This window comes from Accipiter gentilis, chromosome 31 (assembly GCF_929443795.1).
Source record: "Accipiter gentilis chromosome 31, bAccGen1.1, whole genome shotgun sequence".
NCBI classification, from domain to species: Eukaryota; Metazoa; Chordata; class Aves; order Accipitriformes; family Accipitridae; genus Astur; species Astur gentilis.
In genome coordinates this window covers 21,036,159-21,055,987 of record NC_064910.1, presented here as the reverse complement: position 1 = coordinate 21,055,987, position 19,829 = coordinate 21,036,159, and the positions used below count along the sequence as shown (strand labels likewise).

General features: G+C 41.1%; 1 protein-coding gene across 6 annotated transcripts in view; it reads right to left on the bottom strand.

The window, feature by feature from the left end:
• Nucleotides 1-6,509: 6,509 nt before the first annotated feature.
• The window catches only part of BEND2 (BEN domain containing 2), a 34,500-nt gene continuing 21,180 nt past the window's right edge, over nucleotides 6,510-19,829 (bottom strand). For all 6 annotated transcript variants that reach the window (XM_049834143.1, XM_049834141.1, XM_049834144.1 and 3 more), the window contains 7 exons: nucleotides 19,652-19,756; nucleotides 17,027-17,540; nucleotides 15,634-15,834; nucleotides 14,566-14,687; nucleotides 13,717-13,930; nucleotides 12,327-12,530; nucleotides 6,510-7,367 (listed from right to left, as the gene is read on the bottom strand). In XM_049834143.1, coding sequence (XP_049690100.1) covers nucleotides 7,132-7,367; nucleotides 12,327-12,530; nucleotides 13,717-13,930; nucleotides 14,566-14,687; nucleotides 15,634-15,834; nucleotides 17,027-17,540; nucleotides 19,652-19,756 — 1,596 coding nt within the window. In that variant the 3' untranslated portion in view covers nucleotides 6,510-7,131. The remainder of the gene's footprint in view (nucleotides 7,368-12,326; nucleotides 12,531-13,716; nucleotides 13,931-14,565; nucleotides 14,688-15,633; nucleotides 15,835-17,026; nucleotides 17,541-19,651; nucleotides 19,757-19,829) is intronic.

Below are 19,829 nucleotides of genomic sequence, written 5' to 3'. Positions count from 1 at the left end.
CCTATTAAACTGTCTTTATCTCAACCCATGAGTTTTACTTTTTCCCCCCCCGATTCTCTCCCCCATCCCACTGGCAGCAGGGAAGTGAGTGAGCAACTGCATGGTGCTTAGTTGCTGGCTGGGATTAAACCACGACAGTCCTTTTTGGTGCCCAACATGGGGCTCGACTGGTTGAGATAATGACAAATCTGACTAAAACATGTTAGAACTAATTTGTTATAACCATTCATTAGTGGGTCACAATGTTGATTTATTCACTTTCAAAGTTGGTGCACTTGTTCTTAAAGTTGCATTTTGTAATACCTTACTTGCAGTAAATGCTCCCTGTTGTGCAGGGAGGGAACTAGGAACTAGTGTGTGTGGGAACTAGGCGAAAGTTATCACAGTGTTGTACTTGGTAACACTGGTTATGATACGATAGAATTGCTGGTTGTGAAACTAATCTTGTATTTGTACTTAGCACTGCCATCACCACCATACTTTGGGAGCCATCTATCAGAAACTATTAATAATTACACCTTTTACCTTTTCTGAGCGGAGAGCCAATCCATGCAGGAGACATATTTCTTCACCTTCCCCTTCTCCTCCAGGAAAATTAGAATAGCTCTTGACAATTTTGAATATCCTTGGGATGTTCAAACCAGCATGTTCCTATTGCTATGTCTCCTGAATGTTTTCCAGGTCTTGTTTAAGGTTAAGCAACTATTTAAGAATATCACCCAGAGATCCATCCCAAGGCTGGATATTCACACATGGCATGGCATGTGGGAGAATACGGGCAGGTATCTAGAAAACTTCTCACCTCCAATGGTTTTGAACTTCACTCCTGAACAACTACAGGATCCTGATAAAAAGACAGAATATTTGAAAGGAAAATGCTGTGACTATTCCAAAGAGGCACAACTTACTGCACTGTCCCGGGCCCTGGCCAGTATCTACCAAACACTGCTCGATATTATGCAGCACCCTTAGGGGGAAGGGAAGGAAAACAGACCGACAGACACCACAGCCACTCCAACCCCCTACAGCTGAACCAGAGAATGAACCTGTGCCAGTATCAGTTGCCCCAATACAGAAGAAATATATAAAAAAATCAGTTCACTTAGTGAGGGATGAAGATCAACCAAGGTCATCACAAGAACAGAGGGGAGAGGCAGAACCAGAGGTAATCACCCAATCCCTATCCCTCAGTGAGCTGCAGGATATGCAAAAAGATTTCAGCCAGTGTCCAGGTAAGCACATTATCACCTGGCTGCTCTGATACTGGGATAATGGGGCCAGTAGCTTGGAATTAGAGGGTAGGGAAGCCAAACAGCTGGGAACCCTTTCTAGGGAAGGGGGCATTGACAAGGTGGCTGGAAAAATGACACAAGTCCTCAGCCTCTGCAGGCAACTTCTGTCAGGCATGAAGGAAAGGTATCCCATTAGGAAAGATGCCGTATGTCATCCAGGCAAGTGGACAACCATGGAGAGAAGTATCCAGTACCTTAGGAAATTAGCCATGTGAGAGATGGTTTATTACGACCCGGAGAAGGCACAGTTACCCAGATCCATATGAAGTCCAATGCACACGACCCATGTGGCAGAGGTTTGCATGGAGCACACCATCATCATATGCCAGCGCACTGGCAGTACTGAGCTGGAAAGATGAAGAGACCAACAGTGGATGAACTGCTTGGCTGAGTCTGGCAATATGAAGAAAGTCTCTCTTACTCCCTCATCTCAGCTGTGGAGAAATTGCCAGACATACTAGTTGAGAAACTATCCTGGGAGCTCCAGCAATTCAAAGAGGGTATGTCCTACTACCCACCTGTATGGACCAGTATCTCAGCTATTAGGTGTAAGCGTGCCCCTGCTCAAGAGAGAAAAGATAGAAGGTACACACCATAGGGTACCCTGTGGTTTTACCTGTATGACCACGGAGAGGACATGAGAAAGTGGGATGGAAAACCTGCCTCTGCCCTAGATGCATAGATATGTGAGTTACAATGAAAAATAACCATAAAACAGGATTCTTCCAGGAAAAATGCCACTCATTTCCAGAGGGAGTAGAAAGCTGATCTTACTTCTCATCCTCTTGAAGGGACTTCTAACTCATTTTTACAAGAAGTAACAAATACTCTGACGAGGATTAGAGGGGCCCTGCCTCCAGCCAGGTGGAGGAAAGGGACAAACAGGTTTACGGGACTGTGTGGACTCAATGGCCTGGCACATCAGACCCACAGGAGTAGAAGACACTGTAGACACTGGTGCACAGTGCACTCTAATGCCATCAAGTTATAAAGAGGCAGAACCCATCTGTATTTCTGGTGTAACAGGGGAATCCCAACAGCTATCTGTAGGGGAAGCCAAAGTAAGCCTAACTGGGAATGAGTGGCAGAAACACCCCATTGTGACTGATCCAGAGGCTCCGTGCATCCTTGGCATAGGCTACCTCAGGAATTTTAAGGAACCAAAGGGATGTCGGTGGGCTTTTGGTATAGCTGCCTTGGAGACAGAGGGAATTAAACAGCCGTCTACCTTGCCTGGTCTCTCTCAGGATCCTTCAGACTGTGGGGTTGCTGAGGGTTGAAGAACAAGTGCCAATTCCTACCACAACGGTGGACCGGCAGCAGTATCGCACCAACTGAGACTCCCTGATTCCCATTCACAAGTTCATTTGTCAATTGGAGAGCAAGGAGTGATCAGTAAAACTTGCTCACCTTTTAACAGCTCCATATAGCCAGTGCAAATATCTAATGGAGAATGGAGACTAACAGAAGACTTTCATGACCTGAATGAAGTCATGCTGCCGCTGAGTGCTGCCGTGCTGGACATACTAGAACTTCAATACAAACTGGAGTCAAAGGCAGCCAAGTGGTATGCTACAATTAATATTGCTAATATTTTTCTCAATCCCTCTGGCAGCAGAGCGCCAGCCAAAATTCACTTTCACTTGGAGGAGCATCTAGTACACTTGGAATCGACTGGCCCAGGAGCAGAAACACAGCCCCACCATTTGCCATGGACTGATCCAGACTGCACCAGAGAAGAGTGAAGCTCTGGAACACCTGCAATACTTTAATGGCATCATTGTATAGGGTGACACAGCAGAAGCTGTTTTTGAGAAAGGGAAGAAAATAATCCAAATTCTTCTGAAAGCTGGTTTTGCCATAGAAGAAAGTAAGGTCAAGGAACCTGCACAGGAGATCCAGTTTTTAGGAATAAAATGGCAAGATGGGCATCATCAGATCCCAATGGATGTGATCAACAAAATAGCAGCTGTGTCTCTGCCAACTTGCAAAAAGGAAACACAGGCTTTCTTAGATGTTGTGTGTTTTTGCAGAATGTGTATTCCAAATTACAGTATGATTGTAAGCCCTCTCTATCAAGTGACCCAGAAGAAGAACAATTTTAAATGGGGCCCTGAGCAACAACAAACCTTTGAACAAATTAAATGGGAAGACTATTCATGCAATAGCCCTTGGGCCCATAGACTAAGGGAATGATATCTGTGTGTATATGTATCAAAAAAGCGGTGGTAATTAATTGAAAATGTATTGGAAAGTGTGGAACCTGGACATGATGTGGATAGTATAGAATGAGGGGCAGACATTTTCCTGGTTTCAGCTGGAATAAAGTTAATTTTCTCCTTAGTAGCTGGTATAGTGCTGTGTTTTGGATTTCGGATGAAATAATGCCAATCACACGCTGATGTTTCAGTTGTTGCTAAGCAGTGTTTATACTAAGTCAAGGACGCTTCAGCTTTTCATACTGCCCTGCCAGCAAAAGCTGGGGGTACAAAAGAAACTGGGAGGGGACACAGGTAGAACAGCTGACCCAAACGAGCCAAAGGGGTATTCCATATCATAGGATGTCATGCCCAGTATATAAACTGGGAAGAGTTGGCTAGAGAGGCACTGCAACTCGGGGATTGGCTGGGCATTGGTCAGTTGGTGGTGAGCAATTCCATTGTGCCTCACATGTTTTGTATATTCTATAATTATTAGAAGTAGCAGTAGTAGTGTTTTCCCTTCCTTTTCTGTCTTATTCAACTGTTTTTATCTCAACCCATGAGTTTTACTTCCCACTTCCCACCCCCAATTCTGTCCCCCATCCCACTGAGGGAGGAGGAATAAGCGAGCAGCTGTGTGGTGCTTAGTTGCCACCTGGGGTTAAAGCATGGCACAGGCTCAAAATCCTGGACTTCAGGAGAGCAGACTTTGGTGTCCTCAAAGAACTACCAGGAAGAGTCCTATGGGATTAGGGCCCTGGGGAGAAGATGGGCCCAAGAAAGTTGGTTAAAATTCAAGGATCGCCGTCTCCAAGTTCCAGAGAGATTCATCTGAACAAACAACACAACAAAAATGCCAGGACATCTGTGTGGGTGAACAAGGAGCTTCTGGAAAAACTCAAGCACAAAAAGGAAGAATATGGAGGGTGGAAGAAAATACAAGTAACCTGGGAGGAATGCAATGAAGTTGTCTGAGCATCCAGGGATAAAGTTAGGAAAGCTAAAGCCCAAATGGAATTGAATGTGGCCAGGGATGTCAAAGAAGGGCTTCTGTAAATACATAGGTTACAAAAGGAAGGCTTAGGGAAAGTGTGGGCCCAGTGCTGAATAAGACAGGGGCCTTGGGCAACACGGGACATGGGAAAGGCTGAGGCACTTTTTGATTGCTTTGCCTCAGCCTTTACCAGCAAGACAGGCCTTCAGGAATCCCAGGTCCCAGAGACCAGGGGAAAGGCTGGAGCAAGGAAGATACACTGGGTAGAAGAGGCTATGGTCAGGCAATACTTAGGCAAACTAGACATACATTAAGTCCAAGGGGCCTGATGGGATGCGCCCACAAGTGCTGAGGGAGCCGGCTGATGTCATTGTGAGGCCACTCTTGATAACCTTTGATCAGTCATGGCAAATGGGAGAAGTGCCCAAAGACTGGATGAAAGCAGATGTCACCCCTGTCTTGAAGAAGGGCAAGGAGGAGGACCCAGGGAACTCCAGGCCTGTCAGCCTCACCTCCATCTCTGGGAAAGTGACGGAGCAGCTATCCTGGAAACCATTTCCAGGCAGATGAAGGAGAAGAAAATCATCAGGAGTCATCACAGCATGGCTTCACCAAGGGGAGGTCATGCTTGTCCAACTTGATAAATTTCTATGATAAAACAACTGGTCTGGGAGATGAGGAGAGCAGTGGATATTGTCTGCCTGGACTTGAGGAAGGCCTTCAACACTGCATTCCATAAGATCCTCACAGACAAGCTGTTGATACATGAGCTGGATGGATTAGCAGACAATGAGGTGAACTGGAAACTGGCTGAATGGCTGGGCCCAGAGGATGATCACCAGCTGCACAAAGTCTAGTTGGAGGCCAGTAACTAGTGGTGTACCCCAGGGGTCAATACTGGGTCCAATCCTGTTTAACATCTTCATTAATGATATAGATGAAGGGGCAGAGTGTACCTTAGGATGTCCTAGTGGACACCAAGCTAAACATGAGCCAGCAATAAGCCCTTGCCACAAAGAATTCTAATGGTAACCTGGGCTGCAGTAGGAGGATGTTGCCAGCAGGCCAAAGGAGGTGATCCTTCTCCTCTCTTCAGCACTGGTGAGGCCACACCTGGAATACGGGGTCCAGCTCTGGGCTCCCCAGTACAACAGAGGCACAGACATACTGGAGAGAGTCCAGCAAAGGGCCACAAAGATGATGAAGGGACTGGAGCATCTCTCCTGTGAGAAAAGGCTGAGAGAGCTGGGACTGTTCAATCTGGAGAAGGCTCAAGGGGGATCTCATCAACATATATAAATACTTGAGAGGAGGCTGCAAAGATGGACAGAACCAGGCTCTTCTCAGTAGTGCCCAGTGACAGGACCAGGGGCAATGGGCACAAACTGAAACAGAGGGGGTTCCCTCTGAACATCAGGAAACATTTTACTGTGACAGTGACTGAGCCCTTGCACAGGTTGCCCAGGAAGGTTGTAAAGTCTTCATCCTTGGAAATACTCAAAAGCTGTCTCAACATGGTGGTCGACAATGGGCTCTAGGTGGCCCTGCTTGAGCAGGGGGAGTGGATCCAGAAGTCCCTTCCAACCTCAACCATTCTGTGAATAATTACTGTACATCTTTCAAGGTTTTAAGTTAACAAAGGCAGGATGACAGGTCTCTAGAACAGCAGCCTACTCAGCCAGCAAAGCAAACATGCCTAGCCTTGTAGACCCAAGTATAAAAAGCTATGATTATGAGATTGAGAAGGCATACCAGTGATGCTGGTCATCTCTGACTGCATACCAACAGTACAGCACATGTCCTCAGTTTTAACTGAAGGACCAATGACTTGAAGCTGACAGAAATTATTATTTCTCAAATCTAAATCGGGATCCAAATCCTCGAGATGGAAGTTGCAGCAGATTTGCATCTTGTGGACATCCGTACCAGTGGATGAGACATATGCCAGTGAACAGTACAGCAAGCCCCTGAAAAGTATTTTCTTTAATTTTAATCAAGAAAAACCAGAACCAACCATTGGACTGTTTGTTCTGCATGATTTTTTGTGCTTTTGTAGGGCTAAATCAGAGCAAAGAAAATATTACCAACCGTACTTACATTGTTGCCTGCCTCTTTCCTACAACAAAGACTGCTATAGGAGGCAAAAAAAGTGAGAGCTACATAACAAGTTAGCTAGATGCAATAATTTTTTTTCCTTTCTGCATTAGATACTTTTGCTTACAATAACCAATTGTCAAAGCAAATTTCATTCTTCACACATAATGAGATAATTTAGATGACTCTGAGTCTTCCTCCAAGGAGAACCATTCTTTCCTCGCCACATTTCTATCTGCTTCAGCTGACTTTATGTGCAGTGCATCTTTTCTAATCAGATCAATCTTTCAGAGTCAATAAGAAGGTGCTTTTAGGGGAGAGCACATTGCAAATGCTACAGGGAACAATGGAAGTCATTTCTGAGGAGCACAAGTGCTACTTATACAAGGAGTTAGGGTTCCCAACTCTTCTGCTAACTTTGATCTCATGAAATAATACTATTTAGTGCTGCTGACAACTCAGTATAATAGGACAACTCGATGTAATAGGCTTCTACATGGGATTTATAAAAACCTGCTAAATTAAGATTTGAGATGGATGTTAGAAAGCTTCAGTCCGTGAGATTGATAGTGTCACTTTCAAATGGCTTTACTGAAGTGGGACTCTGTGGAGGACTCTTTGCATTCAATGGTGGCACTGCCAAGACTTTCCGTCGGATTCCAACTGTAGCCTTTTTATGGTCATGTCTGAGACTGCGGATTGTACTGTTTATGGCAGCCACACATGCCTTCCAATCGTATCCAGTTTCCTTTAGATCAAAGGATGGATAATTCTCTTGAAGAAAGTCTGAAAATAAAGAATATAATAGCAAGTTATCAATTATTTATGCAAGCTATGTACTCTTTTTGGGTGTAATTAAGCCAGAACAAGTGCATGCTACCAAAACAGGACAGCTAGGCATATTATGAGGCTTGAAGAGCAAAGCTAAAGGGCAGATACTCTTGCCCCCTGTTTCCATTTAATTTGAGAAAGAATAACAAAAAGTCTAAACATAAAAACAAAATATGCAAAGAAAACAGGTAACCGTGTACGTGGGCTTGATTCCTTAAAGTACTGAATAACTTCAGCTTCTAATGTGGTCAACCAGAGCAAAGAAATCTCAGGCTCCATTTCAGAATGACCAGTATTTGGCAGGACCAACACCCCCTTCAGAGGATCTCTGACAACTACATTCACTAAAATGAAATACAGCAATTCAACATAACACAGCTGTAGAGGAACAACAGTGACAGAAAAAACACAAGAGCTTGTTCCTTACCATACTGGAACAAGATCAGTAAACAAATACTTGGGTTTGGTAGCAATGGGATAAGTAACGTAAGACTACAGCACCTTTCTCCCCTTCAAAAAGTAAAATGAGCAGTTTTAGAAGCCGATTTTAGTTTTTATTTTTGTTTAATTACTGAGGATTGTCCTTCTGAGCTTAGCTGAATTACATGTTTTCTCTAATCAAGCCTCTAAAAGATTTAGATAAGCACCCAAAAGGAATTCTCAGCTGTAATTTCAAATCAAAGGCAATACTATTTCTACTTTATGATTAACATCTAGATTTACCTTAGTAGAATGAAAGGCATAGATATTTGATATTACGTCACTTTTGGTTTTCCATTGATCTCACATGTACTACCAAGTAAAGATCTAATAAAGTATCATTGTTTACAGTTGATATTTTAACTTGTAGTTCCAAACCTGGAAACCTATTTTGCCAGAAAAGCATGGGTCTGAAGGAAGAAGATAACAGAGAGAAAAACTTGTGCTCTTGCTGTTAACTCTGTTGGGGGGGGGGGGGGGGGGGAAGGGGAGGGAAGGGGGGAAGTGAGACCACCTTAGCTTCTTTCATTCCCAGGATGTTCCTGTGATAAACTATGCTGACAAAGGATACATAAGCTGTTGGCTGAAGCAGCAGTGAGGCTCTCTTCCCCTCCATCCCCAACAGCAAATTCAAGAAAATGTTGGCCTCAGAGCTACAGCACAGAACAGGAATTCCTACTACCAGGCCTGCAGAGCCTTTGTACATGGCCCACAAAACAGCTTTTAAGTTACACCTTTTCTTTCACATAAATTGATGAATTGTTGGGACTACAGTAAGGCTATGTGGGGCCCCTTCCTGCTCTGCAGGGTTACATTCCAGGAGCTGATGCTGCCATTCAGAAAGACTATGTTACAATGTTAAAGAAAACAGGGCCAAGTGACATGGCCTGGCTGCAACCACAACACAGAAGACTTTCTCGTCTGCTCTGGAGCCTACATGGTGTTCCTGCAGCCCTAAGACACACTTAATACATCTTTTGAATGCTTCTTGAGCTCAAAATGTCATGAAACAAAATATGTGTACTATAGGAGTATGTGGAGATGCTTAAAGTGGCAAAGCTTCCCAGGCTAGTGGTGAAGTAATATGTACAGTTTCAGAAAGCCCGCTCTTATGTATAGCCTTGCCATATTGGGACTGGTTTCTGGCATGCTGTCCCTCAAGCCATGCTCAGATATCACCCCAGAGAGTGCAAGTCCCAGGTTCATTTTATTTAGCACTATTGCTGTATCCTTCAAGGCAATCTTGCCACACCTGTGGAGCTGCTAGGCTGCACTGTCCAGATTTTAACAACCCTTTCAATCTCCCTATACTCCAGACATGGAGGAGAAGGAGTTTCAAGATTTGTTAGATGATGCACATTTCAAAAAAGTATGATGAATCATAGAATCATAGAACATCTCAAGTAGGAAAGGACCCATAAGGATCATGGTGTCCAAGTCCCTGCTCCTTGCAGGACCACCTAAAACTAAATCATATGATTAAGAGTATTGTCCAGACAAGAGTAACTAGTCAAATATGCAACCCCAGTGAACACTATCCCACAGTGATATCATAAGGACACAGGAGGAAGTAAAACCCTACATTAAGTCAGTGGTGTCAGGAAATGCTGAAGGCACTCCACTATTACACTGCCTGCAGCCTGGGATCTAGCCCAGTAAACAACATCCCACAAGCAAAACTTGAGAATTCCTGGCAAAGGATTTTCTCTTCAGATTTCTCATAGAAAAAGCCAACTTTAACAAAGAAAATATGACAAAAACACAGAAAATTAAAGAAATGGTGGAAAGATTTCTATATTGCATGACCAAACCTTTATCAAATGTGTTGAACTCTCTCTTTAAGATACTGTAATAACCACAGAGCAAATGGCCAACAAAAACCTGATGATCTTTCCCCCAACACCATTGTTTGTGCTGGCCATGCTTAAATCTTACCAGATAATGCCAACTTGTCTTCTGTGTGATAAACCATACACCTTTTCTACCTACAACCTGCTTCACATTCCTCCTCACTTGCTACTTAACTGTTATGCTAATTCTGCTGTCACAGTTCTATTGCTTTATCCAGCCTTGCAGGAGGGACCAAATGAGACTAACAGAAGACGCCCTCTCAGGAAGGAGCATGGATCAGTATTCCAGAAATCTTAATGCCGAAGCAAGAACAATGCGGAAGGCAAAACATCTGCTACAACTCCAATCATAACATACCCACGCTCTGCTTCTGGAATAGTACTTGCAAAAGAATAAATAATACCAATTTCCTAAAGACATCCTGGATTCATGTAAGCTGAGGAAACTGCAAAACTGTCCATATTCATACAGTGGAATAGGCTGTTACACGTTATTTGAAAAAGACATACTTCAGTAAAGGTTCGTTATTCAAACAGCTCAAACTGGTCTAGTTCAAAATGCTGCCTGTTCACTTGGCAGCAGTCCTTATCCCACCTTGTAGCTTCTAAACAACTAAATCATTTGCTGACACCTTTTCTCTCAATGGACCCTCTTAGGTGAATAAGGAGAGCTGACCTCTGAGCCCTTAGAAGAGCAAGGCACTTGAATCTGTTCCTTTCCGCTCACAGTTACTCAGGCTGTGAGGGACCTCGAGAGGTCTCTACTCCAAGCTTCTGCCTAAATCACGGACAACTCTGAGGTCAGACCAGGTTGCTCAGGGATTTGTCCCCTGAGATGTGGAAAAAGGACAGAGATGGCACAACCTCACAGGGCAACATGCTCTGCTGTTTGACTGTCTTCATGCGGAAAAGCAGCCTGCTCATATCCAGTTGGAACATTTCATTTCCATTTATGCCTGTTGTCTCTTATCTTCCCATGCAATGCTGTGAACAGCTTGACTCTAGGGAGAGTCTACTGAGAAGACAGGTAGTGGCGGGCTGCTACTAGGTTCTCTTGGAGCCTTCTCTTTTCCAGACTAAATAAGCCCAGTTTCCTCACTGGGCAGGTGCTCTGGTTCCCTGTACCTTTTGATGGCCCTCCAGCTTTATCGATATCTCTTTCCTGTACTAGGGGACCCAAAATTGGACACAGTAATCCAAATGCAAACTCAGGAGTGCTAAAGAGAGGGAGATAATCCTTTCCCTTGAACTGCTGGCTGTGCACCTGTTAATATAGTCCCAATTTGGTGTCAAATGCAAACCAGATGAGTGTTCTCCATTGTCTCCAAGTCATAGATAAATATGTTAAACAGGCCAGGTACCAGGACAGACCCCTGCAGTACCCCATGTGTCAGTCACCCAAGTAGAGCATGACCGACTACCCTCTGAGCGCAAACATCCATCTAGTTCTTTAATGTTGTCCCCCATCCAAACTGTAAACATCCCAACATGAATACCAAAATATTGCCAGAGCCAGTGTTGAAAGCCTTGCTAAAAAAAATAATCAAGCTAAGTGACAGCTCTCCCCTCATCCACAATTTATCACACAAGGCAATCAGGCAAGTCAAACACGATTTACCCTAGGTAAAAACATGCTGACTGTTCCCAGCCACCACCACCACCCAGAAGCCTGAGACACCTTCACGGTGACAACTGAAGTAGAGGAGGCACTGAGCACCTCAGCGTAATTTGACTCTGTTATCACTAAATTACCTGCCCCATTCAGCAACAGGCCCACACTCTCCTTGCTCAATCTTTTATAATTAATGTTGTGGTAAAAGTTCTTCTTGCTGCCCTTGACATTCCTTGCAAGTCTCAATTTTAGCTGAGCTTTGGCTTTCCTCACACCATTCCAACACTCCCAGGCAAAGTTGCTGAATTCTGCTTCATAAGCTGTCCTTACTTCCAATCTCTGTATACTGCTTTTTTGCACTGGAGCTCAGTTATAGATTCACTGCTTAGCCAAACTTGTCTCCACATAACTCTACCAGTTCTCCTAAGTGTCAGGGGGGACTCTCTTGTGCTTGTAGAATGCTGTCCTTAAAGATCTACCAACTTTCCTGAGCTTCTCCTCTTCAGAGCCATCTCTCACAAGCTCCAACCTATCAGTTTCCCAAATAAGCCAAAGTCTGCTCTCTTAAGCTACAGGGTCTGTACTCTCAGGTGATTTTAACTCTACTCAGAATCTTCAGGTCCATTATTTCATAGTCTCTACAGGCAATACTGCCACCGATTATCACACCCCAAAGCTTTTTGTGAAGGGCTCCATAACCTGCTGTGCATTACTACAGGTTGGCCTACCTAGCCCCTTCCCTGAGACTACAGAAGGACTAGACTTCCCCCTAGCCCTGAGACTTCCCAGAGTTGCTTAAATATAACTTCATCTACTTTCTCTCAACTTGTTCCACTGCTTGCACTAATACCCGTCAGAACAGTTTCACAGACTTACTTCTGAAGCTCCATGGTTTGTTCATAGGATACAAAGTTAATTGCTTTTGTTAATCTCCCCACATTATCACTTTGAACAGATATTTTTCTTACTTACCTCTGAGAGCATTAATTCTGTTGCAGTCCAGTGGGCTCATACCACGATCAAGATTACCATATACATTGCTTTTTACCAGCACATCTTCAGTGAACATATGACGAATTAAGTAGCGAGCTGACAACTCTGGCCGAGACTTCCCCTTAGCTACGTAAATGACTGAGAAAGGCAACTGAACATTGCGCCATGGACTTCCAAGAAGTTCTAGAAAGGATGTCAGAGAGAGAGAAATTTACTTATCCAGTACTGATCATGCTTCAAAGAGGCTGTATTACAATAAAACTAGGACACAAAAAGTTCTTCCTAAAACTACCGTACTTGCTTGGAAATAACAGAGCATAACCATAATGCTACAGCTAATACTAAAATGCAACACATTGTGGACAAATGTCCAAGTAGCCAAACCCCCCTGGCTCTTTTACAACAATGTAACAGCACTTCTGATATGCTTTCAGCAATGCTAGCAATGTAACCTGCATTATTAATGATTGCTTTCTAAACTGTTTTCATCTCACATGAAAAGATGAGGCTTTTCCAATTACATAGGTAAATAAAAGTTCTGCTGTTTCAATGGTGCTTAGATCCTGTAAGTGGAAACTGAAAAACAGAGTGAATATTTTTTAACTACTTCAACATGACTTCACTGCAAACATTAAAAAAAAAAAAAAAATCCACAAAAAACAACAAAACCACAAAATGCATACTAAATCAGGAGGTCTGTGGGATCAGACTAACAAATTTTGGTTGCAGAGGCACATCTGCTAGAGCTTCAAAATTATTCTAATAAAATAAATAATTTCCAAGGGCAACTAATCTCAAGTCATTTTCCTTGAAGCTTTCTAGAGGCATCACATGCTGTCCATGGAATTTTTCCCAATGCATTTGTATATTGTGCATTTTTATTTAAAAAAAAAAAAAAAGTATAAAGGCTGGTTTAAGATTTTTATTGTCCTAAATTGTCAGTTTTACAGAAAGGTGTGCTTTTCTGATATTGCAGTACCGTTCAATAGATATTCTGAGCTAGCTTACGCCATTAAGGTAGAATATCTACCAAATAAAAAAAAAACCAACAGGGCAACTGTGAAATAATTCTGGAAAAATAATATTCGAGAAACTGAACAGAGTATCTTAGAGCTGAACTTTCCAATCTTACGTAGACAGGTATTATGGGACATGGTAGATGAAAACACATGTTCTGTTAGCCAGATAACGTTCTTATTTGTTCCCATGAATACTTACTATATATACAGCAAGTGACTGCCTTAAGAGGAAAAGCCACATATTTCAGCAAATCCCTTTCACAATTTCACCTACAGCAGCATCTTCCACATCTCATTGACCATTTACAATGCAACACACAAATCCATAAGGTGAAAATTTCTTAGTTTACCCATAGGTTCCAAAGACTGTGGTTTCTTGACTGAGGGTGTGTGGAAAGCTTCTGGAAACTTATCCAATCCTGAATTCTGCAATTTGTCAGTTGTGGAGCTGGTCATCTTCTGAGAGTTTTGTGACCTGCCTTCACTAACTTCATTATAATTCAAATCTACACAATGAGAGGTATCTGGAGTGTCAGCCACTTTTTCTTTCCCTTCAGGTGTCTCCTGAAACATTAGATGAGGTTAGCACATGCACTGGGAAAGCCTACCAGTTTTCTAATTAGTGTTCCGGTTCACTTCCCATTTAGTATAAATTAAGAGTCCAGATATTTACAATATAGTTACTCTTATAATTTCAATCACAAAAACCGCAGGTGAAACAGATACTAAATATTCACAGATTTGCACAAAGCTTTTTAGAAGCAGAGGTGAATGGAGTTACAGATGTTTTGGGAGTGATGTTTCAGTCAATATAAAGTTGAAATGCATGGCTGGATATATTTAAAGGAAAGCTTGTGAAAACAGTGCTAGCAGCTACATGTTTAAGCTTGCAATCAAATTTGACACTACTTCTGGGCAACATTTACAGTGCTTTCATTTTAGTATCCTATGCTTATATATCTCTTCACTGAATGCTGGACACAGGAGCAGGAAGAGGCAGAGCAAGAGAAAGGGGTATGCTTCCAGTATTCCCCATATGGAATGAGTGCTGCAGTCAGCAGGCCTATGCTGAGCAATGCAAAGACAGAACCCAAGGAATTTCCAATCGGAGCACTCGTATGACGAGGAGTTCAAATAATTAATGTGAGAAAGAAGCATGAACTTAGTACTTAATAAATTATCACCTTGAGACAACTTACTGGGTTTATTTTTGTTTCAGAGCGTAAACAGCGGATCATAGCATTGACATTCGTGATACAGGTTTTCCAGTCTTTTCCTTGCTCACTCAAATCATAGTTTGGAAAGTTAGTTGCAAGAAATTCTGCATATAAAATGTAGAAAATTTTTTAAGCTTCATGACAAAAAGTGGTATTTAAAACTAATTTAGAAAGAAAGAGAGAAAGCTAAGTGTTTCACATTTACTGTTCTCCATTTAGAAGCTTTAGATTTCCACTTTTAATTAAAGAGAGATAGTAAACTCACATTTTGAAACTAAGCAGCACTATGAATTTAAGATGTGCAGTGATGCATTTTTGAGGTGTTGTGAATAATGCTTTTGTTATTAAGTATTTCCTAGTCGAATTAGGGGTAATGTGTGATTCTCAGACTAACTTTAAAAAAAACCCAAAACCTAAACTACAAAAAAAAGAGACAAGGTAATGCTGATGCTGCAACTATTTCACATGGCTTAAATAATCTCCGACTCTTTAAACAGGAGGAACATGTATAGGTTCACAGATACATACCATGGGATCTGTGTAAATGGCTTGACATTTAAAAAAAAATGCCCTGCCCATCTTCATAATTTCTCAAACAAATGAGAGAAGCAAACTTAAGAGAAAGAGAAGAGTATTTAAGAATCACCAGTTAATGTTCGTCCCAAGTAAACCATGGCCATCAAAAAAACCCCAAACAAAAAATGAACCAACCAAACCCCCACAAAACCCATGCCACACACAAACACAAAATAAGTCATAATGAAAAATTTAGGAACAGTCAGCATGACTGATGAACCTGAAGTACATAAAACTAGGAGAAATTAGAATTGTTTTATCCATATCGAAGAAAAAACGAACATTGAGGGCGAGTAGGAATTTCCATTGATGAGTAGGAATTTCAAAATCAAAAGACACAGAAAAGTAGAGCACATCCACTACCCGCATTTATCAGTTCAACCAGTTGCTAGACAACGACTAGCAGAAACATACAGAAATGACTGCTTGTAAGTATTGAAGAAGTAAATCTGTGCATTTTGAAAGGTAGCATACCTCTTATTGCAGCAATTTTGTTAGGATCCAATGTTCTGCGCCCTCGTGCACTCACTCCCATAATGCTGCACAATAATGTTTCCTTGGGGAACAAGACACGAACTAAGTAGCGCGCTGCATACTTTGGTTTAGTCTTTTGCCGAGCTTTCATCAAATAGTTTCCAAGAACTTTTACATTTCTCACTGGGTCACCAACAAACTCTTTTGGAAAACAAAAACACGTAAAGAGAAAAAAAATATTAAAAACCCAAGCAAGTTGTTAAAAAAAGAACACTTTTTCAAACTCTTTCTCTTGACCTTTATGGTACTCTTGGTATATGTTCTCTACCACAGGTAATTCTACTATTTATTACTTATCTTTGCTCTTACAAAAGCAGCTTTAAATTGGAATGGTAACAGAAATATATTTTTGATTCACGTTAACCAGTACTATAACTGAAATAACAACACCCAAGAAAATACATTAGACATGCAAGAGTCCAAAAAGTTTAGACTGGTCCGTTTTACGCATGTGCAGATACCGTGTATGTTTTCAAGACAATGACACATGAAGAAAGGCATATCCATACATAGTACTGCTAAATCATACACTGTTTACAAATTTGCAGATAGGTATCTTGAGTATTTCACCTACTATTCCGGCAGCTCTTCAGCTGTATGAACTTACTTTTTAGACCAAAAGCAACAAAAAACTCATAGCTCAGCCTTCCACATAACTCAGAGCATTTATACTTTAGAAAGGTGCACGTTAGTTTTTAAAACATGGTGTTATTTTACATGTGCTTGTTTGTTATAATGCAATGATCTATGGAATTCTTCATTTTCCGTTGAATTAAGTATTTTGAAAGAAACCAAACACTGGAGGATTTGAGGATAGAAAGCATTTTTCACTGATAAAATCCTCCACAAGAAGAAAACAGACATTTCCTTCATACAAATCAGGTAAGCTGCTTTCTTAAATGCAAAACATATATACAGGCATATACTTCACTTAGCTTTACCAGCAATCTCTGTTGTCTTTTTAAACATATGCATACATTGCTTATACACACAGGTTAAAAATAGGTTAAATTAAGTGTATCAAGACAGAAAGAGAGGGCTTAGTCTTAAAAGAACCCAAAACACGTACTGTAAATCAACAGTCTATACAACTGTATATACACTGCAGAGGTTTTTTAAGCGATCCCTGCCATATTAAATATTCCTTTCAAGCGTTTTAAACAGTTTCAAGAGTTTCAAACAATACTCCATTATAATAATGCTTGTAAGGCAGCCAGTTCTGCTCCTTTACTTGTGCTAAATAACGATAAAGAGATTTCTTTAGGCATACTTTTTTATACTAGCAGCAATTTTTTAGCCTTTGTTTCTGACTACTGATGAAAAAGGAACTCACCAACACTAGGGTTGATGGAGACTGAAGAAGATGGTAGTTCTTCACTAATGTTCACACTCCCAGATGCATTTCTGTAGTTCACCACCACAGTATTATTTCCCAGACTGGTCTCAGATGGTGCTGGGATCGATGACAATGCCACTGGTGAAGATGCAATGTTGACAGTACTTTCCATAACGCTGGCTACAAGATTTGATCGCGGAGAAAAGTCAGGCATCCTTTTAGCTGCTGCGTATGATGAATGCAATGAATGTGTAGAAACTATAGTGGGGACTGGTGGGCTCTGCCTATGAACAGGCTGCTGCGATTCAAGCTGAAGACTCTGTTGAACATGTTTTATTGTGGAATTGACCTGAACATGACCATTTTGTAAAGCAACCCTTATGACTGGGCTATGTCTTCCCTGACCCGGTGAAGAGAGATGAAGACCTGATTCCCTTTCCATGGATTTTTGTACTCTTGTTTTCCCTTGGGGCAGATGACTGGAACTTCTGTATGTAAATCCAACTGGTTTCTGCAAATGTGATTCAGAAAACAATTAAAAGGTTGAATTAGACATATCTGGTCATTTTTTTCTTTTGCAAACCAGTAAGACTAGATTTTAGTAATTATGCTATTGGCAACAGACTCTTCATTGAAGTACTCATTATCATGAAGCTAGAGCTATTACTTTTTAGCCTTCCCTCTACTTTCTTTTATTCTCACTTGTAGTTCCAACACTGAGAGTTTAATCTGGTCAGCTTCAATGTTTCTCAAGTTTTTCCCACCTGGGGTGCTGGCACAATTGCTTTCTAAAAACTCAGAGAAATATATAATGAGAAAGGCAGCTTTGTAAAGGCTCTTAAAAACCACTCTCTAAAAAAAAAAAACCCAAAAAACGTGAATAAGCAAAATAAAATTTAAAATTTGTCAGCCATTGACCCAGTCTGCTGAATTTTCAAGGGATGTCTTCACTGCCATGTTAGCTTCCTTTTACACAAGAAAAAAACAATTCACTTTCTCTCCTGGCTGCCTCTTCATTCTTTACTTGCTAGCTGAAAACATCAAACATTTGGATCTCATCTACAACAGAAGATTCCAAAGTGACTAAGACAGACAAACTGAGAGATGGGCTATACTTTCCACCACTTGGAATACTTTTATTAAGAAACATATGCACACTAATGCATGTGTTCTAGTTCAAAATACAGATCTCTGAGCAGGAGCTACCAAATGTAATTGACACGTGGGTTTGGATTTTTTTGTTTGTTTGTTAGTTTTGTTTTTCTTTTTGTTTTTTTTTTTTTTTTTGTTTTGTTCTTTACAGAAATCTGATTATATTCTACCCCTAAAAGCTTTAAAAATCTATGACCTGAAGAAAGGCTTATGTGCCTGAAAGTTTGTCCGTTTCTCCAGCTATTGGAGTTGATCCAATAAGAAAAAAAATAGTACCTTCACCACCAACCTTTCCTTATTTATATCCTTAGCCCATCACAGGTACAACAGTGGTACAGCTATAAAAAAAAATCTACAGCATTTCTGATGGTTTTATAGATAAAGTACTAGCAGAACAAAGAAAATGGTTGGCAGGTTGCATTTGCTGACTTCCCCCTTACGCCATATAGTGATAAAAGCCACTTAAAAAAAAAAGCACAGTGCAGTCACTTTTCATCTGAACATTAAAGCAGCTGCCATCCTACATGATCAGAGGGAAGGGTAAGAGCACAGAAGTCACAGAGTCCAAGAGTAACTGACATGACCAGTTTGTTCCCTGAATCTCTTGTTTTTGGATGTGTGGACAATACAAGCTTGGAGTTGTCAAAAAAACCACATTCCCAAATAAAACCTAGTATCCTATTCATAATCAACATGCACGAGAATGTCATTGCTTCTACCCACCCTTAAAGTAAATGGCCTTACTGATGCCTTGACGTCGTCTGACAGCAGGATCGCCTCTGCCACATTAAAAGCTTTGCAGTATTGTTGACAAAGAAAGGTCATTGCAGATTTTGTGACCTTCTTCAAAAATCACCTGTTCTGTTTTCCTTTTAAAGAGCATTGTTACAAGTACTAATATTCTGTCTCCTGAGTTAACAGTGGATTGACCATATAGGAACAAAATGGATAGTGTGTACCCAGTATTAAACCTTCTTGAAGATTTGGAAAAAAAGCCTTTTTATTAGAAAAAATAAAATTCTATACCGTAATGGATATGACAACACACTGTTGAGATCTAAAAATCAGTAAGTCAATTGAACCAGCCTATGTGAGTGATGCATAAACTCTCTTCTAACTGCAGAAACCAACGAGACCGTACAACGCTTCTCATAAAGCCAATATACCCAAGTTTAGGACGTATCCTACACAATTTATTTCTGTTCATTACAACACAAATAGAATTTTACAGGATCAATCACAGCATCCTGCATTTCACGGGGGCCATTCTGTGACCACTGGTCAATAACAACACAGCAGACTGATGCTGGCATATAGTAAGAAATTTAGAATAATTTAATTGAAATGGAATTTAATTTAATTTACTACTAATTTTAATCTTAGTGAAAGGAGGGGATTATTTTAAAAGAAGCATCAAAGGAAGTGAGAGAATTAAAGGAAAAATAAATGTCTTGGGTCTTTAATACTCACAGGTTTGAGCAACAGTGGCTTTACACGACTGTGTTGCATTTCTGAGACCTTCCGATGAAGCAGATCAAATTTTTTATCCAATTTCTGAATGGTGTCATACATGGCCTGACAACAAACATAAGAGTGAAAACAGTATTGTTTCACAAGAACCCAATTTAAATCTGAAGATATCCAAGAA